General features: G+C 37.4%; 1 protein-coding gene across 4 annotated transcripts in view; it reads left to right on the top strand.

Moving 5' to 3' along the window:
- Nucleotides 1-26,048, top strand: part of prrc2a (proline-rich coiled-coil 2A) — a 141,071-nt gene that overhangs the window by 65,524 nt on the left and 49,499 nt on the right. For 3 of the 4 annotated variants that reach the window (XM_039768776.1, XM_039768774.1, XM_039768777.1), the window contains exons 9-13: nucleotides 4,956-5,110; nucleotides 6,428-6,527; nucleotides 11,070-11,277; nucleotides 18,231-18,702; nucleotides 25,589-25,770. In XM_039768776.1, the coding sequence (XP_039624710.1) occupies nucleotides 4,956-5,110; nucleotides 6,428-6,527; nucleotides 11,070-11,277; nucleotides 18,231-18,702; nucleotides 25,589-25,770 (1,117 nt within the window). The remainder of the gene's footprint in view (nucleotides 1-4,955; nucleotides 5,111-6,427; nucleotides 6,528-11,069; nucleotides 11,278-18,230; nucleotides 18,703-25,588; nucleotides 25,771-26,048) is intronic. The other variant, XM_039768775.1, reaches the window with a different exon arrangement.

Genomic DNA, 26,048 nt, shown 5'->3' with positions numbered 1-26,048 from the left:
TGCTGCTGACTAAATTTATGGAGATGCAGATTTCATTTTCCAACAGGACCTGGCACCTGCACAAAGTGCCAAAACTACCAGCACCTGGTTTAAGGACCATGGTATCCCTGTTCTTGATTGGCCAGCAAACTCGCCTGACCTTAACCCCATAGAAAATCTATGGAGTATTGTGAAGAGGAAGATGCAGTACACCAGACCCAACAATTCAGAAGAGCTGAAGGCCACTATCAGAGCAACATGGGCTCTCATAACACCTGAGCAGTGCCACAGACTGATCGACTCCATGCCACGATGCATTGCTACAGTAATCCAGGCCAAAGGAGCCCCAACTAAATATTGAGTGCTGTACATGCTCATACTTTTCATGTTCATACCTTTCAGTTGGCCAACATTTCTAAAAATCCCTTTTTTGGATTGGTCTTAATTTATATTCTAATTTTCCCAGATACTGAATTTGGGACTTTCATTAGTTGTCAGTTATAATCATCAAAATTAAAAGAAATAAATATTTGAAATACATCAGTCTGTGTGTAATGAATGAATCTAATGTACAAGTTTAACTTTTTGAATGGAATTACTGAAATAAATCAACTTTGTCATGATTTTCTAATTTTATGACTGGCACCTGTATATTGAGATCTTTACAATTACTGCTACTGGTATTTTTTTGATACGTCATCAATTCAAGCAAAGCAAGTGTGAAAAGAGAAAGTATTCCATTTTCTACAAAGATATTGTAAAATGTCCTGGACACATGTTGGCACCCCTAGAAAAAAAATCATAAGTATCATTATGATACTATATCATTAGTATATATAAATCATTAGAGTGATTTTTTTCAAGCAACTGTTTTTTTTTTTTTTTTTGTTTTTTAATATAGTTAGTATCACACATCTTCAATCGTCAGCCATTCAGTCTATTCATATGGAAAAAATAGACATTCTGCTGTTTGGTATCATGTGTCCCACGCTAAACATGGACCAGAAAAGAGAAGAGAGGCACAGTTATGTTTTAGGGCTGCTTTGCTACGTCTGGCATAGGGTGTCTTAACTCTGTGCTGGTAACAGTGAAATCTCAAGATTGTAAAGACATTCTGTTGAAAAACATACTGCCCAGTATCAAAGCTCTGCCTCAGTTGCAGGTCATGGATCCTTGGAAAGGATAATGACCTAAAACATGCAGCTAAATGCACCCAAAAATGGCGAGAAACAAAACACTGGACTATTCTCAAATGGCCTTCTATGATCTCTGATTTGAATTCTATTAAACATCTGTTGAAAGAGTTGAAACACACAGTCTGGAGATGGCATTCTGACTCAGCTGGGACAGTTTGCTCAGCAAACGTGGGCCAAACTACCTCTTAACAGGTGCTGCAGCCTCTTTGAAAGCTGTTGGAATTGTCAGTTTGTAGTGATTAAGTCTGAAGGTTGTGCAACAAAATATTAGGTTTAAGGTCCCATCATTTTTGCCAATGGCGTTTTCATTTATTAATTGAAATACAAACCGGATTCCAAAAAAGTTGGGACACTATACAAATCGTGAATAAAAACTGAATGCAATGATGTGGAGGTGCCAACTTCTAATATTTTATTCAGAATAAAACATAAATCACAGAACAAAAGTTTAAACTGAGAAAATGTATCATTTTAAGGGAAAAATATGTTGATTCAGAATTTCATGGTGTCAACAAATCCCAAAAAAGTTGGGACAAGGCCATTTTCACCACTGTGTGGCATCTCCCCTTCTTCTTACAACACTCAACAGACGTCTGGGGACCGAGGAGACCAGTTTCTCAAGTTTAGAAATAGGAATGCTCTCCTATTCTTGTCTAATACAGGCCTCTAACTGTTCAATCGTCTTGGGCCTTCTTTGTCGCACCTTCCTCTTTATGATGCGCCAAATGTTCTCTGTTGGTGAAAGATCTGGACTGCAGACTGGCCATTTCAGTACCCGGATCCTTCTCCCACGCAGCCATGATGTTGTGATTGATGCAGAATGTGGTCTGGCATTATCTTGTTGAAAAATGCAGGGTCTTCCCTGAAAGAGATGACGTCTGGATGGGAGCATATGTTGTTCTAGAACCTGAATATATTTTTCTGCATTGATGGTGCCTTTCCAGACATGCAAGCTGCCCATGCCACACGCACTCATGCAACCCCATACCATCAGAGATGCAGGCTTCTGAACTGAGCGTTGATAACAACTTGGGTTGTCCTTGTCCTCTTTGGTCCGGATGACATGGCGTCCCAGATTTCCAAAAAGAACTTTGAATCGTGACTCGTCTGACCACAGAACAGTCTTCCATTTTGCCACACTCCATTTTAAATGATCCCTGGCCCAGTGACAACGCCTGAGCTTGTGGATCTTGCTTAGAAATGGCTTCTTCTTTGCACTGTAGAGTTTCAGCTGGCAACGGCGGATGGCACAGTGGATTGTGTTCACTGACAATGGTTTCTGGAAGTATTCCTGAGCCCATTCTGTGATTTCCTTTACAGTAGCATTCCTGTTTGTGGTGCAGTGTCGTTTAAGGGCCCGGAGATCACGGGCATCCAGTATGGTTTTACGGCCTTGACCCTTACGCCAGAGATTGTTCCAGATTCTCTGAATCTTGGATGATGTTATGCACAGTTGATGATGATAGATGCAAAGTCTTTGCAATTTTTCGCTGGGTAACACCTTTCTGATATTGCTCCACTATCTTTCTGCGCAACATTGTGGGAATTGGTGATCCTCTACCCATCTTGGCTTCTGAGAGACACTGCAACTCTGAGAAGCTCTTTTTATACCCAGTCATGTTGCCAATTGACCTAATTAGTGTTAATTGGTCTTCCAGCTCTTCGTTATGCTCAAATTTACTTTTTCCAGCCTCTTATTGCTACTTGTCCCAACTTTTTTGGGATTTGTTGACACCGTGAAATTTTGAATCAACATATTTTTCCTTTAAAATGATACATTTACTTGGATTAAATGTCTGATCTGTCATCTACGTTCTATTACAAATAAAATATTGACATTTGCCATCTCCACATCATTGCATTCAGTTTTTATTCACAATATGTTTATTGTCCCAACTTTTTTGGAATCCGGTTTGTATTTTGTTGAATCAGAACTCTAAAGCAAAGTCAGTTTATTCTGTATTTTTTTAAAACATGGAATTAATGATGGGTGCTCATTACTTTTGTCAGTTTAATTTATTTCTGAGACATTTGTGTGTACTTTTTTCATGAATGGATACCAACAAATTTGTCCATGTCTCTATAACACTAATCCCTGTATGTTGACTGCAGTTATGCATACAAATAAGGCACATGCCAGCATCAAATCCAAAACCACCCTTAAGTAGCCTTCCCCCCTTTATAAAACATAGGACACACCATAAAATGTAAAAAAAGAAAAATGTTTATTATTTATATGGCTTGATTAAGGACTCATGATCAAACCAGCAAAGTCTCGATTATGAAGCAGCATTTCTTAACCTTGTACCAGCGAAGCAGACATATATGAGAAAACTATGTTTCCACCATGAAAGGCGCAGGCACACACAAGCCTGCCAATGTCTTTACTTTGTATTGATTTTTATTTGAGTTTCAGTTTTCACACTTTGAGATGTACATTAAACAGTTTCTTTTTCTTCAGTTTTATTCTTGAATAAAAGCACTCTTCTGTTGTTATACCTTTTGTGAAAGTGTTTATTTGATATTTGGACTTCAGTCTTCACACATTGCACAGTTCAAGTCAACATTTTGTCCTTGTTACTATAACATGAAAACATTTTCTGTTTTAGTTATGTGTTCAACATTTCTTGCCTCACATGAAGTGGTGTCCTACATTTATACAGATCGTTATAGACACAGAACACACATGAAATGTTTTTATTGCAAATAACATATTTTGTTATACAGTTCCATACACCTCACTCCTAGATTGATGGACTTCAACTGTGAGAATTTTGTGTCTGACTTCAGTTGCCACGGTTGGGGGATAAGTTAGCAGGGTGCCTGCCCACAGCCGAATGACACATTTGCAAAATAAAGGTGCTATCAGTACGCAATTGATGTAGTGATGAGAAGGTAAGAGTAAGGTGGTCCGGCATTCCGAATATTTCCACAGGCTTGAGAAATTCAAGTGTTAAGCAAAGTTTCTAAAGCAAAGTATATGGCGAGAGACGCTTATGTAAAACTGGATTGCATCACAAAGAATGGGGTGGGGAGCACACAGATTTCAGTTGGTTTCATATCAGCTTTCTGAGAACTATGTCCAATTAGACAGCAACATTATCTTCCTTTAGTTGCTTATTTTTATGTGCAGGTAGAAGGTGGGAACAGCATAGCCTTGTCCATGCTTTTCTGGAGGCGTTAGGCAGATTTGTTGATTCTGGTGTTTTGAGAACTGAAATCTGCATCATCTCTGACAATCTGTTATCAACTTTCTTAATGGCAGTCCTTTTAACGGGGTGTGACACAGTTTATTTCAAATGCATATTTTGCAGTTCATATTTTCTGAAGCATAGCCACCAATTCTTTTAAAAGCACATAAATTCCTACGCTATACACTACCTGCGGCAGTATATCTTTCACATTTACCACTTTCAAGTTTCGAATGCCATTGTATAATCTGATGTTACAGAAAGGATTTTTGATGGCAACATTTTGTGTTTAGTTTAAACATGTGCATGTGGAAAAAAAGAGAGAAGTCTAATCTTAACCAAGTGTGACAATAATTGTATGTTTTATGTAACTTGCTTGACTTGTATTCTTTACAATGTTTTTTACAGAAATGTAATTTTGAAAGAATGATCAGATAAAAGTAGATGTAAATTGATTTTGTGCATTTGTAAATTTTTGTGTTTTTCACTTTTTCTTGGTGACCTGCTTTTCCTGTTCCAAGTCATTACCTTCTGGCAAGTGCTTTTTAATCAAAAATAATGCTTCACCATTTCCTGCTCTCTTATCCAGTAGATTCCCACGTGTGACAGGACCCACTGGAGGAGGTCCTCGACAGGCACAGACCCCTAGGGTTACAGAAGTGATAAAGCGTCCTTCAATCCTTAAGCAGGATGATTTAAAGGAGCTTGATGAATTAGACCATGATGGGGACGAAGGATGGGCAGGTATGAGACCCTTAATAAATAAAAAAAATGAAAAATGTAATTTTAAATGTAATTGTTCTAAATAAATTAGAAGATCATTTGATAATGCGGAGAAATATTCTCTGCAAAAGTGTACTTAAACTTGCCACCCACCAGCGGTACATTTGACAGCATTATTAAATTACTTAATGCCAACAAGCAAAATGACACCTTATTTTTGGGAGATGCATGCTACCATTCTTTTTATAGAAGAGGTTCTTTTGTTTTTTTGTTTTTGTTCTTTGCCATGTTAGAAATGTTCTTACCATTTATGTTTTTAAATGATAATATGTACTTCTATTGCAAGCTCACATGCAAAAGAACAATTTTAGAAGCAAAATTTGCTGTTTTGTCAGCATATAATTTGAAAATAGTCAAAAGTACTCAGATTCCTGTGCAGTTCCATTTGTTTAAGTTACTCTGTGGCCTGATGATCTGGTTTAGTAGATCTCAATAAAATTGACATAAAAATACATTTTTTGTTTTGTAATTGCTGCCCTGAAGGTCACATCCCCAACTCAGTAAAATGTTGTGGGAAAACTTGCATCCACATGTTATTGCAAAATAGCCAAATAGCTGGAGAAAATGACATTTTTAAGAATGTGCAAAATGTATTAATGTATATGTGAAAATCTGCTTAATCACCATTTCAAATGTATTGCACATGACCCTAAAAATGGGTCACCAGTTGTGTCAATTAAAGGTTTACAGTATTTGTATTTGCACACAGTGATCAGGTTTTCTTTTATATTTTTTGCGAATGTTGTTCATAATATTACAGTTGATATTTTTGTTATTTCTATGGTATGAAAATGAAGGGTTTACATACTTTACACAAGCTAAAACTTTTCTGCTTTTCCATTTTTTTTGTTTAAACAATTATTTCTTCATATTGTAGGACGTCTTATGGTCTGTCTTGTTACCTGTAATCTTCAACCATCTTATGTTAGTCTGCTTAGTTGAGGGACAACTTGTATGTGTTTTGTAGTTGTTATCTTTTAAATGTTACATTATGAGATACACTGTTACTGCAGTTTATTTAAGGAATTTATTTATTTTAAGCATGTTTTAATTGTGCATTTTTTTTACTTAACATTTTAATGTGCTTAACATGTCTTCAATATTTTATGAATCATATTTAAAATGGTCTAGCTATATTATGATTACTGAAAATAAAGTACTATACAAACCATACTTTATATGTTTACTTCAAATGCAAATAAGTAATTTACAGCAGTGTTAATTTTGTTTATAATGTGATCTTTCAAAACTGGTTTGACTTGAATGTCTCCTATCAAGGGGCTCATGAGGAAATTGATTACTCTGCAAAGCTGAAATTCAGTGATGATGAAGGGGAAGAGGAGGTAGAAGATGACAAGGGAGAGAGTAATGCTAACTGGTAAGAAATGTTAAATGCTTCCCAATTTTTATATTTGTTTATATAGATTTTAGTGGTAGACATATATTTTGCTGATTTTATTATATGATTTGTTGTAGTCAGCAAAACCGTTTTTGTTAATGTGGGAAAGCAACATCATCACCTTCTTAATGTGCTGAATACATCCATAGGTTAATTTTAAACTTTTTTAGAAGCTTCTGTTTGGTTTGTAAAAGACATCTTTATTCATGCCAAGGTAGTTTTCCTCATAAGATATGCTCTCATATTCTGAATCAGTTTTTTTTGATCTCTACCTAAATAAAACCTATTATTGTCACCAGAATGAAAGTAGATGCATCCAAAATGCAGGAGTGAGCAGGGCTGGGGACAAATTAGCAAGTGCCTGGGACAGTTAAGTTGAACTAGAGAAGGTCATTTAGAGTAAGCCGTCTTGACCTTACATTCTGAATTATGGATATAAAAGCCCTTGGAACACCACTGTAGCAGCTGGCACGCAAGTTTTAATATGGCTACATATGCAACAATGAAACTTTTAGGAATTCTATTCTAATCGTGGCCCGTGGGCAGAACCAATCTCAGAGGCACCTAGCTCGTGGTCCTGCCAGAAACGCAGAAAATAAACGAGAAAACAAAATGTTGAGAGCCTGCAGAAATTTCTACATTAATTACTACAGTAGTACACACCATGAATGCAACACTTCACATAGCCTAGCAACATTCAACCTGCAGGTGGCACAATGGTAGAGCTGCTGTCTCGCAGCAAGGAGATCACTGGTTTGGGTCCCCAGTCTTCCCAGCACGGAAAGCAATTTAAACAAGGAGAAGGGTGCTATATAATTGTAAAGACTTCTTTTTTCTCTAATTTACTATAATTCAGTGCATTGTGTATCTAGAAGTGGTGGTGGTAGTAGTCAGCCTTTTTAATAAGACACACAGGAGCCTCATCTCTAGGGCAATCTTCAAAATGCTGTTTTTTTATTTTGTGTGTCGTGATATAAATGGTGCCATACCGCTTCTTTTCAGGGACACAAGGACACAACCAAAGCAAAAAATAAAAACAAAAAACAAACTTGGCCTTCTGCTTTTCTGCCTCTTCCTGCTCTTTTACCATTCTCAACTCTCTCTAGGGAGGTGCACTGAGTCCCCACGTAGTGTTTTCCCCCAGACTCTATCCCCAACCCTGCTTCCATTCTTCAGACCTGACAAAACTGATGTCATGTTTTTAAAGAAGTAGATAAATCCAGAGACAAAACCAATACTGCACAGTTATGCATATGTCCGTTTGTTTGACAGCAAATGCTTCTGAGAGGAAATGCTCAGCTTACAGCTGTTTAAAAGACACACAATTGACATTGTTCTGTATATTGGGGAGCTCAAAACAATAATGGACAGCATGATGGTTACAGTTAGTCTTTTTTTGTTCCACATCTAATTTTTGGGTCGGAGTGGTGATTCTGAGGCCTAGGGATCTGTGCCGGCAATCTGAAGGTTGCTGGTTTGAATCCCATAAATGCCAGACTTAACTCTACTCCATTGGGCCACAGAGCTGAAATTGCTCGATCCTGGGTATGACATTATTCTTCATCCTGCCCTGCAAGAATGTCCTCCAGCTTGCAGGAAAAATTTGGGGGTTGGTGGCAGGATTGGCACTCCAGCCACTGTTTTTTAGAAAGAAAAAAAAAAATCCTCACACTGTTTAGTGTGGTTCTGAGTTGGATCTCAGTCTGGGTGGTTGCTGTCTGGTGGGTGTGGCAACACGCTGTAATCAGCGCATGCTCCCAACCTCTCTCTCCTCACATCAAGCTTCCAACACCTCTTATTCTGCATGATGCTGTCCGAAGTGTCTGCTGAGCACCACAACCTCCTTTTGTACAATCATGTCAGGTGGCTGTCAAAACCATAGCACTGATGCATTTCTGTGATCGCAGAGAGGAGATTGCAAACTTCCTCCATAGCAAGAAGCAAAAAAAAAAAAAAAGGAAACACACTTGAATCACATACTGGATGACAACTTCATGGCCAATGTCTGCTTTCTGTGTGACATATTCAAACACCCAACTGACCTAAATGTGGGACCACAAAGCAGAGACCACACTGTCATTGGACTTGTGGAACAGATGCGAGCATTCCACCTAAAACTGAACCTTTTCACGACTAACTTGAGCATATGGCAAATGCTTTTTTTTCCAATTCTCTGCAAATGCATCTCATCCCCATCACAAATTACAGATGTGATCCCAGATTTCATTGCAAGGTTGAAGTAGAGCTTTTCTAGTCAATTGGGTGGACTTGCTCTGCCTACAAAGGTGATTTGTTTTGCCAGAGACCCATTCACTGTTGCAATAGAAGTGGACTTATCTGTCAGAGCAAACGAACTGGTCCCTTTGAGGGAAAATTCATACTCCAACTTGTTGACATACAGTCAACTGTAACCATGGCACAGGAGCTTCACTCTAACATGCCTGCAAATTATGAACTGATGTCAACCTACATCAGCTTCCTAGCTTTAAGAAAGTTGCAGTCATCATGCTCAGTTTGTTTGGATCAACATACACATGTGAATCAAGCGTTTGACACATGAACTCAAAACAAAGCAGCTCTTGTTGCCCCCTGACTGACAATACTGTTCGCCAGTGCCTTTGGATTGTATTCAAACCTTTGAGACAAAAGTCTGCTGCTCTTTTTCACAACAGAAAACGTCATTTCTCCCACTAAGAAAGTCAGCAGGATAACTGTAGCCAGCATATTGTGACGACCTCTCAAATTAGACACACATGAGCTGATTTTCTAGGGATGGGTTCAAGATGCCAACTCCCTTGTTTTCATTTGGTGTGCTGTGATAGTTTTTTTTTCCTTGTTAAATGCACTTTGTGATGTGACTGGGTTTATATATTGCCAAAATGTTTATTTTTTTATTTCAAAATTGGAAAATAAGTTTTACTCCTACTTTAGCTTCTGTTCAGTTATAAGTTTTATTGTTTTTTTTATGCACCTTTTGATGTGTCTGTTTCAGATGTTACCCAATTTATAAGGCAAGCAATAAATAAACATTACTTGTTTGTTTGTATTTCTTTAAAATTTGTCATTACCTGCTGCTTAAATAAAATATCTGAACCAGCTAAATTTTTTGTGTGAAAATCTGGCTTAGCTGAATTTGTAATTGAATGTCCCTGCATTACCATCTAGTTCTAGCTTGCATATGACCTTTGATGGTTGCTGATAGATCTGCAGTGTAAGCAATGGACAGACCCGAACTGTAATATGTTTACTTTCTTTGTTTCATGATTATTGCATCTTAAACATTTTTATGCATTAAACTTAATATTTCACATAGTTTGTATGTGCTACATTGTTTTTTTTTATATGTGTTTAGAATTTTATAAGTTCCAAACACCAGAAATTTCACAAACTCTAAGCATTTGCAAAGTTAATAGTCATTGTCATGACACCTGTGCATAAAGATGTTTAAGACATAAGACTTTTTACCAGTAAGTGCAGTGCATTAACCATAGAAAGATAATTTGCTATTTTGTTACTGATGCTATTACTTCATAGCATATAATACTACTAGCTGAAATACCCAGCGTTGCCCAGGAGGAAAAGTGTGTGGTGTTTGTTTTTTTAATGGTTTGAGAAAATCATACTAAACAAAACAGCAAAAACTACTTTAAAAATAAATTAACAAACAATAAAGACTCACTAATGTGCTTATCATGCGGTCTTGTATGTATGTTATGATCTAGTTGACGCTGTGAACCGGCCAACTCTATTTAATTTGAAAATCAATAGGGGCACATTGGTGCTCAAACATAAAGAACTTCAAAAATAAAAACAAATTAACAAACAATAAAGACTCGGTAATGTGCTTGTTTTGCGGTCTTGTATGTATGTTATCATCCAGTTGACGCTCAAAACTGGCCAACTGTATTTAATTTGAAAAGAAACGGGCACGGTGCTGCTTAAACATAAAGAATGCTGGTAGCTGCCTGCTATATACTAATTGTGTAAGCCTGTGCTGTCAAAAGCAGATATAGATATATATATAGATATATAGATATATAGATAATCACATTTGCCTTTTGACATGCTTTGTTCTTGTCCATGTTGTGAATGGGTGTATACAAACAGATTGAACAATTCACAATAATATGACATATTAAAGAGTAATGTTTTGACACTTTATGCAGAAATGTGTTAATTATGTGAGCATACCTAAACTTCCCATGCTGAATTGAAGGTATCACTGACAGAAAATTATAAAAAGTCTGAATGTTACAATGTTTAAAACAACTGTATTAGCTTGTGCTACTTTTGCTTCTTGCTGTAAAGACAACTGCTTTTGTGGTTTTTGGTGGTGGTCTTTTCTCTTTGCCAGATTAACCAGTTATTAAACAGAAAAGCACAGAAGTGGTGACCTGTGTTGTTACCATGCTGATTTTTGTCAAATTTTTCATTATCTTAATACTTTATGTTTAGTTATTAATCTACTACATTTATTTTAATAAATATTTGTTCTTTCTTTAATGTTGTGGTGTTTTACAGGGAATCTCCAGAATTGCGTCCCCAGGAACCGCAACGCTCACGCAGTGCAGACTGCACAGGTGAAAGTCGGAAGAGCACTTCCAGTGAGGAGACTCCTCAAATCAAATGTGCCTGGACAGAAGAAACAAGAGAACAAGTCACAATACCTGCACAGCAGTCTCAAATCCGAGCAGGAGGAAGCAATTGGGGACATCCTAATGATTATCAGGTGAAATAGGAATATGTAAACTTGTTTGTATGCATCTGAAACAGCATGAACACTTCATTTGCATATTAGTTTGTTACATTCACGTAAAATTCTAACTTTGATATCTGTAAATGTTCTTGGAGAATTATGATTTACAGCTTTTTTTGAACAAGCTGCTTTTTAATTCATTGCATGCTAGTTCTTATTTATAATATCAACATTTCTTCCAGGTTGTCTTCTTAGCTAGTAGCATTACAGGCACTATAGGCAAATATCCCCATAGAGTGATTGTTTGAATTTAATTGATCATTCAACTTATGTTTCTTAAACTTTCTGTTAAAATAAACAATCTAGCTATTTTAAAATTAGAGGAATAGGTGAAGTATATTGTATAGTGAAATATGTTTCCTCAGAACAGTTGCCAAAAATACATCACAGTACTTATATTTATATATAGTATATAATGTGTGTGACATCTATCTACAGTGCATCCAGAAAGCATTCACAGCGCATCACTTTTTCCACATTATGTTACAGCCTTATTCCAAAATAGATTAAATTCATTTTTACTCAGAATTCTACACACAACACCCCATAATGACAACACGAAAAAAGTTTACTTGAGATTTTTGCAAATTTATTAAAAATAAACAAAATTGAGAAAGCACATGTACATAAGTCTTCACAGCCTTTGCCATGAAGCTCAAAATTGAGCTCAGGTGCATCCTGTTTCCCCTGATCATCCTTGAGATGTTTCTGCAGTAAATTCAGTTGATTGGCCATCTAAACTGAGCGATTGGGGGGAGAAGGGCCTTAATTTGGGAGGTGACCAAGAACCCGATGGTCACTCTGTCAGAGGTCCTCTTTGGTGAGAGGAGAACCTTCCAGAAGGACAACCATCTCTGCAGCATTCCACCAATCAGGCCTGTATGGTAGAGTGGCCAGACGGAAGCCACTCCTTCGTTAAAGGCACATGGCAGCCCGCATGGAGTTTGCCAGAAGGCACCTGAAGAACTCTCAGACCATGAGAAACAAAATTCTCTGGTCTGATGAGACAAAGATTGAACTCTCTGGTGTGAACGCCAGGCGTCACGTTTGGAGGAAACCAGGCACCGCTCATCACCAGGCCAATACCATCCCTACTGTGAAGCATGGTGATGGCAGTATCATGCTGTGGGGATGTTTTTCAGTGGCGGGAACTGGGAGACTAGTCAGGATAAAGGGAAAGATGACTGCAGCAATGTACAGAGACATCCTGGATGAAAACCTGCTCCAGAGTGCTCTTGATTTTATTTTTTTCTCCAGCCGTCTGGAGTTTTTTTTGTTTTTTCTGTCCACCCTGGCCATTGGACCTTACTCTTATTCTATGTTAATTAATGTTGACTTATTTTATTTTCTTACTGTGTCTTTTATTTTTCTTTTCTTCATTATGTAAAGCACACTGAGCTACTTTTTGTATGAAAATGTGCTATATAAATAAATGTTGTTGTTGACCTAAGACTGGGGCTACAGTTCATCTTTCAGCAGGACAGCAATCCTAAGCACACAGCCAAGATATCAAAGGAGTGTTTTCAGGACAACTCTGTGAATGTCCTTGAGTTGCCCAGCCAGAGCCCAGACTTGAATCCGATTGAACATCTCTGGAGAGATCTTAAAATGGTTGTGCACCAACGCTTCCCATCCAACCTGATGGAGCTTGAGAGGTGCTGCAAAGAGGAATGGGTGAAACTGGCCAAGGATAGGTGTGCCAAGCTTGTGGCATCATATTCAAAAAGACTTGAGGCTGTAATTGCTGCCAAAGGTGCATCGACAAATTATTGAGCGAAGGCTGTGAATACTTATGTACATGTGATTTCTCAGTTTTTTTACTTTTAATAAATTTGCAAAAACCTCAAGTAAACATTTTTCATGTTGTCATTATGGGGTGTTGTGTGTAGAATTCTGAGGAAAGAAATGAATTTAATCCATTTTGGAATAAGGCTATAACATAACAAAATGTGGAAAAAGTAATGCGCTGTGAATACTTTCTGGATATAATGTGTATATGTATATGTACTGTGTTTGTGTGTGTGTGTATGTATGTGTATATGTATATATATATATATATATATATATATATATATCTCCGTACCCACTGTGTGTGTGTAAAGTATTCAGACCCCCTTTAATTTTTCACTCTTTGTTATATTGCAGCCATTTGCTAAAATCATTTAAGTTAATTTTTCTCCTCATTAATGTACACACAGCACCCCATATTGACAGACAAAAAAAAAAGAATTTTTTAAATTGTTGCAGACTTATTAAAAAAGAAAAACTGAAATATCACATGGTCCTATGCTCAGTATTTAGTAGAAGCACCCTTTTGAGCTAATACAGCCATGAGTCTTCTTGGGAAAGATGCAACAAGTTTTTCACACCTGGATTTGGGGATCCTCTGCCATTCCTCCTTGCAGATCCTCTCCAGTTCTGTCATGTTGGATGGTAAACGTTGGTGGACAGCCATTTTTAGGTCTGTCCAGAGATGCTCAATTGGGTTTAAGTCAGGGCTCTGGCTGGGCCATTCAAGAACAGTCACAGAGTTGTTGTGAAGCCACTCCTTCGTTATTTTAGCTGTGTGCTTAGGGTCATTGTCTTGTTGGAAGGTAAACCTTCGCCCAGTCTGAGGTCCTTAGCACTCTGGAGAAGGTTTTTGTCCAGGATATCCCTGTACTTGGCCTCATTAATCTTTCCCTTGATTGCAACCAGTCGTCCGGTTCCCTGCAGCTGAAAAACACTCCCACAGCATGATGATGCCACCGCCATGCTTCACTGTGGGGACTGTATTGGACAAGTGATGACCAGTGCCTGGTTGTCTCCAAACACATACTGCTTAGAATTAAGGCCAAAAAGTTCTATCTTGGTTTCATCAGACCAGAGAATCTTATTTCTCACCATCTCAGAGTCCTTCAGGTGTCTTTTAACAAACTCCATGTGGGCTGTCATGTGTCTTGCACTGAGGAGAGGCTTCCGACTGGCCACTCTCCCATAAAGCCCTGACTGGTGGAGGGCTGCAGTGATGGTTGACTTTCTACAACTTTCTCCCATCTCCTGACTGCATCTCTGGAGCTCAGCCAAAGTGATCTTTGGGTTCTTCTTTATCTCTCTCACCAAGGCTCTTCTCCCCCGGTAGCTCAGCTTGGCCGGACGGCCAGCTCTAGGAAGGGTTCTAGTCATCCCAAACATCTTCCATTTAAGGATTATGGAGGCCACTGTGCTCTTGGGAACCTTAAGTGCAGCAGAAATTTTTTTGTATCCTTGGCCAGATCTGTGCCTTGCCACAATTCTGTCTCTGAGCTCTTCAGGCAGTTCCTTTGACCTCATGATTCTCATTTGCTCTGACATGCATTGTGAGCTGTAAGGTCTTATATAGACTGGTGTGTGGCTTTCCTAATCAAGTCCAATCAGTATAATCAAACACAGCTGGACTCAAATGAAGGTGTTCTCAAGCATGATCAGAAGAAATGGAAAGCACATGAGTTAAATATGAGTGTCACAGCAAAGGGTCTGAATACTTAGGACCATGTGATATTTCAGTTTTTCTTTTTTAATAAATCTGCAACAATTTCAAAAATTCTTTTTTTTTGTCTGTCAATATGGGGTGCTGTGTGTACATTAGTGAGGAACAAATATATTTAAATGATTTTAGCAAATGGCTGCAATATAACAGAGTGAAAAATTGAAGGGGGTCTGAATACTTTCCGTACCCACTGTATAATATATTGTGGACTAAGCCCCAGACACAGACAGGCAGACATGTTGTAAAACACCACCACACGTTTATTTACAGTTTCTACTATTTACAGGTCCAATAAGTGCCACACAAACCCCAAGACTTCCCCAAAGTCCAGGCCTCTCACACACTCTGCCTTTCTCCTTCTTCGGGCCGCCTCCACTCTCTCTTCTCCTGCTTCGTCCTCTCCTCACCTGACTCCAGCCTCGAATGAAGGGAGGCGGCCCCTTTTATCCACACCCGGGATGTGCTCCTGGTGCTTCCCGACCATGTCCCGCCGACAAGCCCCAGTGTGGTGGAGGTGCCGGCTGTATTCCCGGAAGCACTCCGGGTGTCCTTGCTTCTCTTCTCCCACCCCAGCACTTCCTGGTGTGGCGGAAGTGCTGAGGTCCAGGGCTCCAAAGGCATGGGGGTGTCCCCTGGCGGTCCCCATAGCAACCAGGCTGGCTGCCCCCACATGATCTGAGATGGGTGTACGCCATCTTCCGGTCCTCCAAGGCGTCCCGGTCGGGTCGTCTCCCCAGGCATCCCTGACTATATATGTATATTATAGTTATATATTATATGTATATACACAAGACCTCTGATGATATCCTTTGATATGTGGCACCAAGACATTAGCAGCAAATACTTTAAGTTCTGTAAGTTGTGAGGTTGGGCGTCCATGGATTGGACTTGTTTTTCTAGCCCGGATGTGCTAGGACATCCCACAAGTAGATGCTTAATCAGATTGAGATCTAGGTAATTTGGATGCCAAATCAACCCCTTAAACTCTTTGTCACCTTCCTTAAACCATTTCTGAACAATTTTTGTAGTGTGTTTAGGTTTGTTATCCTGCTGAAAGATGCCACTGCCATCAGGGGAATACTGTTGCCATGAGTGTATGTTGTCTGCAGCTGTCTTTAGATAGTTGGTATGTGTCATAGTAACATCCACATAAATGCATGAACCCAAGGCTTTCAACAGAACATTGTCAAGAACATCACCTTTGCTCTGTCGGCTTGCCTTCTTTCCATAGTGTATACTGCTACCACCCTGATGTACACAGATCTTAAAGAAAACATGACCAGTTCTGATTCTCACATGCCCATTGAAAACACTTTTCGCAGTTGACAGGTCTGTGGCTACACAGTCAGACACTCAGCAGCTTTAATGCACTTTGTGTTCTGAAGCATTTCTCTCACGGCAAACATTACGTTTTTCAGCAATTTGTGCTACAGTAGTTATTCTATGGGATCAGACCAGAAGTTCTAGCCTTCTCTCCCCACTTGCATCAGTGAGCCTTGAGCCAACTTAACAATCTTGTGGCTTCCAGTACTCTGCTGCTCCATATGCTGTACTATTTCTTTTGTTTTGCCCCATATCATCATTCTTTATCCGTGGCCACAAGTGGGGCTACTTGGGTCTCTGTGTGGAGTGCTATGTATCTTTGTAATTGTCTGCTGTTCAGTGGTATAAAGGCTTTGTGTGTGTTTCCTAATGAGACAAAGCTAATAACCCCAAAATGTAACCTGACATTAGCCAAATGTAGCCTGTTGTTGCTTATTATTTGAAGGATATATCATGATCAGGACATCATACAGTGCTGTGTTTGGTCTCATTTTGATCAGGGCAGTCTGCTATAAGTACTTATGGGCCATTTTAGCCCTTTGTTGATCTTTTCTAAAATAAATTTGAGAGCATATGGAATACTCAGAAAAGTGCTGTAATGTTGCTTCCAGTCTTTAACCTGCATGTGCTTGCTCTGTCAGAGGGTTTATCAGTCTGATTGAATTCTATTGGTTGAGACCTTTTGATTCCCTACCCAGAATAATTAGGATTTTTTTCTTTAATATTTTTTTGAAAGTTTATGAAACTTCATACTCATAATTTCGAAATTAAAAGTCCACCATAAATGAATAAATTTGATCACTCGAATTGTGAAGTTGAGATTCATACCTTGCAAACGTCTGTGTGCGGTATAGCTCACCTGTGTGAGGCAGCAAATGTTTTTTAAAAGGCTGCTTAGGGTATAAGAGGTTTTTAACTGTAAAGGCCTTGTCATATTTCAACATACTCCCATGAAGGTCATTTATGTAGAGTGACACTCACCAACTCATTTCAACTAGGTTTCAACTTGGCCTTTTTGCCTTAAGTCGTATATCTGAGCTGTGTATGTATGACAGCTGACAACCAATGAATACTCATCCTGAAGTACATTACATTTAATGCAGTGACAACGAATAAGAAATGTGGGTATTTTGGAACTCTTAAGTAGAAGTGAGGTTTGTCTGTGTGATGTTTCATGTTTTACGTTACCCTTTGAACAACACTGTTTCTGCCAGGCTACACACCATTGTCTGTCAGATAAAGGGGCAAGCAAGCAAGACATTGCTGGCAATTTGACATGTCCAGCCATCTTTTATCATGTAATTTGTTCAGATTTGGTGGTGAGTTGCTTGGTCTCAGTCAGCAAGTCTGACATACCCCACGAATTAAAGTCACACAATCGACATCGACTTAACAATGTTTAGTTTTTTAAGGGAAAAGTATTTGGGCCACATAGTAATTATCTGATACTGTCTCTAACAAAATTACTACGTCATGCTAATTGGATAATAGGAAAGCTTATTATTATAGTTTATATTTGTGGAATCTCACCTTATATAGAAATAATTCTATATATTAAAATTAAGAAGTGTTGATAATCAAAATTCCTTGGAGTTAAACCCAGGAATGTTTCATTTTAAAATGAATGAACTTAATATATCATAACTAGCATATCTTTGAAAACACCTTTGTAAAAATTATAAATACAAAGTAGGGTAATTTTTATTTTGTACATTTTAATGAAGAAATGCAGTATATTCACAGTGACATAACCCAAGGCATGCTACAGTCTATTGAAAAACTGCAGACGTACGCTAGAGACTCAAACTAGTAGCAAGTGAGTAACTTAGCATGTTATTACCTGAAAGAAGAGACTGATATCGACCCCAGTAAACCTATTCAGATATGGTCCTGTGGAATGGCTGTAGTCAGGCGTGTCAATCCATTAGACAAGAACGGTTGTTTTTTATTTTGTGTCTTTTCATATTCAAATGTTAATGAAGTATTAGATGAAGTTTACAGAGTTTATTTTTGTTTAATTTCATATCAATTTCATCCATGCCCTTTTTGTTAAGTGGCTAACTGGAGTTGTCATATTTTGCTTTTTCCAATAAAGGAAAGGCCAGTGAACCAAGTTTCTTCCAGTCAAAAAGGTACGCATGTGACCCAGACTTTACCAGTTCAGGGTGCTGCACCAATGGTAACAGGATCTGCTGGAGGTGAGGATGAAGATGAAACATGGCGGCAGCGTAGGAAGCAGTCATCTTCTGAGATATCTGCAGCAGTGGAGAGGGCTCGTCGCCGCCGTGAAGAAGAAGAGAGGCGCATGCAAGAAGAGCGCAGAGCAGCCTGTGCTGAGAAGCTCAAGAGACTTGATGAAAAATTTGGTGAGAAGCAGCGTCAAGAAAAAAATGGCAGAACAGCATCTACAGGAGGAGGAGATAATGGAGTTACTGTAGTTAACACTGTTAGTCCTGTCCCACCACCTACTGAGTCGGAGAAAGAGATACAGGAAGCAGCGCCAGTGATTATTATTAATCACAGGCAAAGAGCTAGCAGCAGCAGCAGTAGTTTTGACTCCAATCCAGGTAATTAAGTATTCCTTTTTTTTTTTTTTTTTTGTTGTAATAAATTTTCCAATTTAAAATAAGTCAAGCTGCTGTTTAAGCAGACTTTAATATACTTTTTAAAATAAAATTATTACATTTTTTTTTAATTGGTGAAATATTTTACAGTTGCAGTGTTCTTTTAGTGATGTTATTTTGCTTGGTTTGTCTTTGACTTTCTTGAAATTCAAGCAAGTACCAGTATTCTATGAAATATGTTAATATTTAATAGGTCTGCAAATTATGCAGATTTTAACTGAGGTTTGCTATATCCACATACCTTGACTCCATCATCCCGGCTATAAATACGGCTCTAGATCATAAGGTAAGCGCTAGTAATACCATCCATCTCTGTCTTCTGTTGACAAGGAAATGACTTGGGTTAACCAACTACACCACTATTGTAGCCTGCATTGTAGGATCTGGTGTGACTCATTATATAATTTTAAGAATTTTAGGTATTAATATTTTTAAATCTTATAGTTTTTAGTTGAAAATTAAAAAAAAAAAGGTAGAACCCTAATGTTTTGATTGAAAGAGGTACATGTAAAACATGGTTGGGGCTATTACCACCTCCCCCCAAACACTTTGGAGGTGACCTGTACCCACTCTTCCTTTTTTTTTCTTTCTTTTTTCCCTTAACTATTGACACCTGATTTTTGTTAAAATGTACTTGTTTTTTGGGATAATTTTCTGACATTTTTTCATGGAAAGGACATTCTTATGCTATGTTGTATACATGTAACCCATTATTTGAAAAAATAAGTACATCTCATGAAAAGGTTTTTTTTTTTTTTTTTTAAACATGCCTTAAGATATATCCTTCAGACAGGGTAATTTGATGACATGTAATTAAAAAAATAATTGAAATACTGACTTGCTATGATTTGTTCAATGAAAAATTAAGAGAAACATTATGTCTCCGTTTCTGGAAAAAATAAGTACACTCTTGGCTTTAATAGCTGGAATTGTCCCTTTTGGCAGAAATAGCCTCAAGAAGTTGTTTCCTCTAACTGTCTACCAATCTCTGACAATGTTTTTTCCATTCCTGCAAGCAGAATTCTTTCAGCTGTGTGATGCATGAGGGAGCCTCACATACACCAGCCAGTTTCAAATCCCCACCACAGTATCTCCGTGTTTTTCAGATTTAGGCTTTGACTTTGCTTTTGCGGAACCTTCCATTTCTTTGTTTTTACCTACAGTACTGCAGTTTTGTCACCCTTTATGAAAATGAGCTAACAGCAATATATAAAAAGAGCTCTACACAATGATATTTTGAGCTTTAATGGCTAACGGAATTTTGTAACAAAATAAAGTTGTCCTTTAGTAACACAGATTTTCAAAAAATAAAACACAGATTCCAAAAGTATCAGCAGCCCAGATTTCAGTATTTTGTTGAGCCTCCCCTTGTGAGAATGGCAGTACTTATCCTCTTTCTTTAGTGTTTAACCCAGCTGGAAATCTTGGACCATTCTTCAATGCAGAAGAAGAGAACATTTCCAACTCAGATTATTGGGTTTTCTCTTGTGAACTGTCCTTTTCAGTCGATCTGGAGACTGAGCGGGCCATTGCAAAGCCTTAATTTTGTGTTGCTACAGCCAGATCCTTTGTTGATTTCGATGTGTACTTTGGGTTTTTCTGTTTTCGGAAGACCTAACCACAGCCCTGTTTCAGCCTTCTGGCCAAAACATCCAGGTTTTTGGCTAAAATGTAGAATTCTTTATGCCACTGACCTTAAGAGCTTCTAGATCAAACAATCGCCACCATATTTTACCATGAATATGAGGTGACATTTTTTGTATGCATTTTGTTTTGCTGAACATGACCATGATGTACATGGCCAAAAAGTTCTATTTTTATTTTGTCTTTTTTTGGTTTCTTTGTTGATTTTTGCCCAACTTGCCTACTGGTAATGTGGCCAAATATCTCCTATCTTTGTTTTGTGTGGCCATACCACATTGTTCCAAAAGCCATGGTGATTGTCCTAGTGTTAATTGACAAACTTTAGCCTTTTCTGGATAGCATAGCAAAGGTTTCCTCCTGGCACACTTCATCTGTAGATCTAGTTTGTGTAGTCTGTTTCTAAGGGTAGGCTCATGTACTTTGACATTAACAGTGGTAAAAGCTACCTGCAAGTCTCATGCTGAAATTCTTAGGTCTTTAAAGACTTCTTTCAGTATCTTGTGTTGTGTTCTCAGACTCATCTTAGGCGAGGCATCCTGGCATGGACAAGTAGGCAGTTGTTTGAAATCTTCTCTACTTGTAGATGATCTTCCATTCAATGAAATGGTTGATTTCAAGTTGTTGCGAGATCTTTTTCAGTCCTTTCACAAACTCTCAGGTATCTGTAATCTTTTTTTTCTGAAGGCTTCTGAGTTCTCTATTGATTTAGGCATGGTAGTAAACATATTTCAATAATAAAGGGCAAATCGAACTAAATGTGTAAGGTTTAAATTAGGCGGGTCCCTCCAAGCTCTTCTCTAACAATGTTCTAATCATTTGCACCTGATCTGCTGCACTTAATTCTAATTTTAGGTGTCTAACGTAATGATAAATGTGTGTTGGTCTACCAACTTTTTCCACATTTGGATTTATATATAATTAAATTTTATAATAGACTCAAACTGTAAATGCTGCATTGTTGTTATATTACCTTTTTATCTGTAGATACCATTTAAATAAAATCAAATCTTGGTAAGTCTACAAATTTAAAAAAAAAGAAAATTTAATGTGGTGTACTCACTTATTCACTTAACTATATACAGCTGTGACTAAAGCAAGGGGTGAGTAGGACGGTATTGGGTTTACAGTATATACAAATGAAGTATTTCCTGAAATACAGTTTTTCGGAATTGTAGTTTCTTTTATACCATCTTGCATCTTTTAAGGAAAAATAAATAATATAGGTTATTAAAGAAAAATATTGGGATAGAATTTTATTGTATCATATTATACTTGTTTTTAAATTCAATTGTGCAGCAGATTATACAATGACATTTCCTGCTCTGTTGGTCTTGTTTTAATAAAAAAAAAAAATTGTGATGCATATGCTGGCATCTAATTAAGCACTATAATTTAGTTACATAGATGCAGACTTCAGTTTTGTCTAGAGTAGTAAATTCTTCTATGTGCTCAAATATTCTAGTCTTTGTAGGCAGAAGAGAAGTATTGAACTATATTGGACACTTTCGTTTATGTCATGATTAAGCTGGCACCCAAAACTTTCAGAAGACTCACAAAATATATGATTCTGACTCAGCTGGATTATGGCTGTGGTGAGAGGAAATTCCAGAAATTAGCATGTGTTGTAAACCCATAGCAGAGGTTCTTCCATTAATTCAGTAAAAATAATAATAATTATTATTATTGTTATAATTAGAGATTGTAAGGGTGTTACTGGATTACTAGTTCCCACAAAGTTTAAAATAAAAATAGTGCTGAAAAAAGGCACTGAAAAAATAATTGGGGCATTAAAAGATAAGGATAAATACACAATAAAATCAAAAGTGTTCATCCCTCTTTCATAGGAAAGGAATGGGTCACTGTGATATCACAAACCTGTGCACACTCGCCTCACTTTTGTTAGGTATGTATTTGCTCCTTGCCCACATGGGCATGGGAATGATGGGCATCACAGCAGTGTGGCTGTATGTGATAGTTTTAAGCCATGTTTTGTTGTTGAGTTTTCTTGCAATGCAATACAACAAATTCTCAAGCTGTGTTTTTAGTGCAGTGACATAACTGGGGCTATTAATATATTAGAATTTATGACAGTAGTCTTTCATATGGAAGCCACATAGGCGCCAAGCCAAAAATAAAAAAAACAATTTACATGAATTATGAACTCATTTCATTAAATTATGTAACCCATTTGAACTGATTTTTATTTAATTTTTTCCCCCCGACTCCGTACTAATTCATTCGAACAGATAATTTTTTTCCACCTTGCTGTTCATGTTCTTATTACGCAGCCCCATTTGGTTTTCCTGGCATTCAGTTCAGTGAACTGTAAGGTGTGTTTTAACAGATTCAAACGCAGGAGAAGTTACGAGAATTCCCTAAGTATGTGATATTTCTGAGTCAGTGGAGGAAACATTAATAAAAGGAAAGGCAAGTTTAATGACTAGTCAATAATGGCACTGAACAGCGTAGAATAGACAAACTAGTTACTGAGAATACGGTTCTGATTCAGTAAAGTGCCTACCTGGAAAATTAAATAGCTACTGAAATAAGAAACGAAATAAAAAAAAATCAGTTCAAACAGATTACAAACTTTTTTTTTTTTGCCTGACACGTAATGGGCTCTGTACTTGCATTCTAATTAATTCCATTTGTTTTTTTATTTATTAATTCTTTCTGGTCACTCGTAAGCCTGAGCCAAAAAACACTAGCAGCGAATTAAAAAATAGAAATGGCTATTGTAAAATATTTTTTAAAAGTTCCTTGTATTCATAAATAAAGGCAGGAGATAAAAAAAAAAAAACTGACATTTGAGACACAAGATCAGTGGTTGATTAGTTCATTTAAATCAAAAATGTTAAGTTTTCTCTTTGTTCAATTTAATGCACTTCCCTGAAATGATTTTCTGTGACTGTTTGCCTACATAGTTTACATGATCATATGAGAATAATGGCCCGGTAAACACATTTAAGCCTATAAATGTCACCTTTTGCAGTTGTTTCTATTTAAAAATGGTGTTTGATATTTTCGTATCTGTTACCTTTAAATAATCAAATGTACAGCTTTTCCATTTGTAATGAACAAATGTAATCTCTACTGTTGTAGTGTAGGTAGGGATGTAAAGAATTATTAACAATGACTCTGTTTTAAGTAATATTTTTAACACATTTGCTGTCTGATACATACGTTTCTGGTATTGGTCAGTTGTATCTTGTATATAAACGTCTACGCATGGAAGTATGTGTTTCTGTCAGGCCCGGAAGTGAGAGGTGAAGTCAGGGAGTTACAGTAGTTACGTAGTTAATTCCTCTGCCTCTGAGGAAACTGAAATCTCTCTTAGCCGCTAATAACACAAGCGAAGCCAGCACATCTAAATATGAAACCTTCGATGACAGACAAAGTCGCTTAGCCGCTAACATCGGCAAAACGGTTTCCCTTTTACTTTTCCTTCTGCCGCTGATCCTAGGTGAGAGATGCCCAGAGTAGTTCCATTCAATTACCTGACATCTCTACATTTCATTTTTTTCTGACAATTTCAATAGTTTCTAGGATCCCGGGTTTTTTACAGCACAGGCTTACACAGCTAGTTACTTCATACAGGTTTTTCAGACACAGTCCAAAATGAAAGCTCTGCTGTCAACTTAAAAAAGTAAGTTCATTATTAGGTGCTCACAATTTCTTTGGCTTATAATTATGATTAGACATGTACAGCCATTTAACCAGCATTTTTATTTCCACGCACACATGAGACCTAGTCTCTTCATTTATCTAGAGTAATCACATTCATATTTGAAATTGAAATATATTTTAAAAAATTATTACAAAATCAAAGTTAATGTTTTGAATGTCTCTATTTAGCATTTCATTATTCCATTACGGATTGTTATGCATGATTTTGCAGATCATAACTTAATTTGTATTTACATATGACATCCAGAAATTTGTAATTTAATGTTTGTTAGTTGCTTTTATTGTTAAGAAATCTGGACAGCCTTCCAATGAGAAAGAGCAGCTGTTTCCTTTTTAAACTCAAGTAACTCCGCGGACAACTGTTGCACATAGGCTCCTCTTTCCCTTTCTCCAGTAATCATTAGCTGGTGCACAACCTTTCTATTCTCCAGGTGAAGAAAGGTTAGTAGTTGATAGCTAGATAATTAAAGAAGAATTTTGGATACTGCCATGTACAGAGGCAAATTTGAGGATAGGATACTTTACGGTACATGCCTTGTTAAACCTGCCAAGTACAGGCGGCCTACAGGACATTTGCAGAGAAGAAACATAGCAAATATTTAGTGATTGGTCAAATACACAGTAGTTACGTAGTTAATTCAGTTTTGTTAGCTGAAGGTAGTACTTGCTGGATTATGTACATTTTTTTTTTAGTATCTCTTGTAAATTAACTAAATCTTCGTATATTTCACCAATGAAACAAATGTACTTGGTATTGTTCTGAAGTAAGGAATTCTGTCATTATTTTAGTAGTTGGCTATGGATCAGACTTTGGCTCTGCCATTGTAAACATTTACTATTTTAATGAATTTTAATACACTGTTGTGTTGTATGTTTTGGGTTCATTGTTTTCTTGGAGTATTATTCTTTCATTCCCATAATGTCATGCATAGTGCAATGGGATCTTGATTTTTGCATGCTATGTTCACATTTTAATGTTTGGGTCAAAGGCACATTTTTTCCCCTTGATTTATCTCTCTGCTCCACAGTTTAAAATTAAAAATCTACAATTTAGACCTGATTAAAATGCACATTACAAACTTTAAATTAAGGGTATTTACATACATTTCAGCTACATCATTTAGAAATTACAACACTTTCTATACTTGGTTCCAACATTTCTTGGCATCATTGGGACAAGTGGCATCACAGGTGTAACTGAAATATATGCAAAACCCCTTCGATTTAAGTCTGAAATGTGCACTTAAATCATGCCTGATTTGTTAATTTTAAACTGGAGCAAAGGGGTAAATCACAAAAAAATGTGCCTTTGTCTTAAACATTATGGAGGGCACTGTAAACCGGTTTTGTAAGCAAGTTTAGCTCACAGACTGTTGCTGCTGTTGCCAGAATGTGTTTTGATAGGGATGGTATTTTTAAGAGGTAAGATTGATTTATAACTGTTTTTTAAGTGTAGTATGTAATCATATTCTCTTTGATCTTACATTTACCTTTTTAGCTGAACCCCAGCCACCTCCCCCCATACAACAAGAGGTGAATGAAGTAAAGGAGGAGACATCTGTGAGTAGGGTAAGCGAGAGTTCCAAAGCTGAAATAGCACAGACTCGTCAAGTGATATCAACACAAAGCTACTCCAAGTACCAAAAGTCATTGCCTCCCAGATTTCAGAGGCAGCAGCAGGTAAGTTATGTAAAATTCCCCTTCTAATGAAGGATTAAAATGTAATATACTGTACAGTCCCCTCCAAAAGTAGTCGAACAGCAATACTAGTCGTCCAAGGGAAAACAACAACTGATGACAGACAAATGTTGAGAGCAATAAAGTAAAACCCCAGAACAACAGCCTTGTTATCATCATGAACAACCTCTAAAGAACATGGGTGGAAATATCACAGTCTATTGTTATAAGGAGACTTGGAGAACAACAATATAGAAACCATACTTACTGTAAGATGCAAA

This window comes from Polypterus senegalus, chromosome 11, assembly GCF_016835505.1.
Source record: "Polypterus senegalus isolate Bchr_013 chromosome 11, ASM1683550v1, whole genome shotgun sequence".
Lineage (NCBI taxonomy): Eukaryota > Metazoa > Chordata > Cladistia > Polypteriformes > Polypteridae > Polypterus > Polypterus senegalus.
This window is presented reverse-complemented; position numbering and strand designations above follow the sequence as displayed.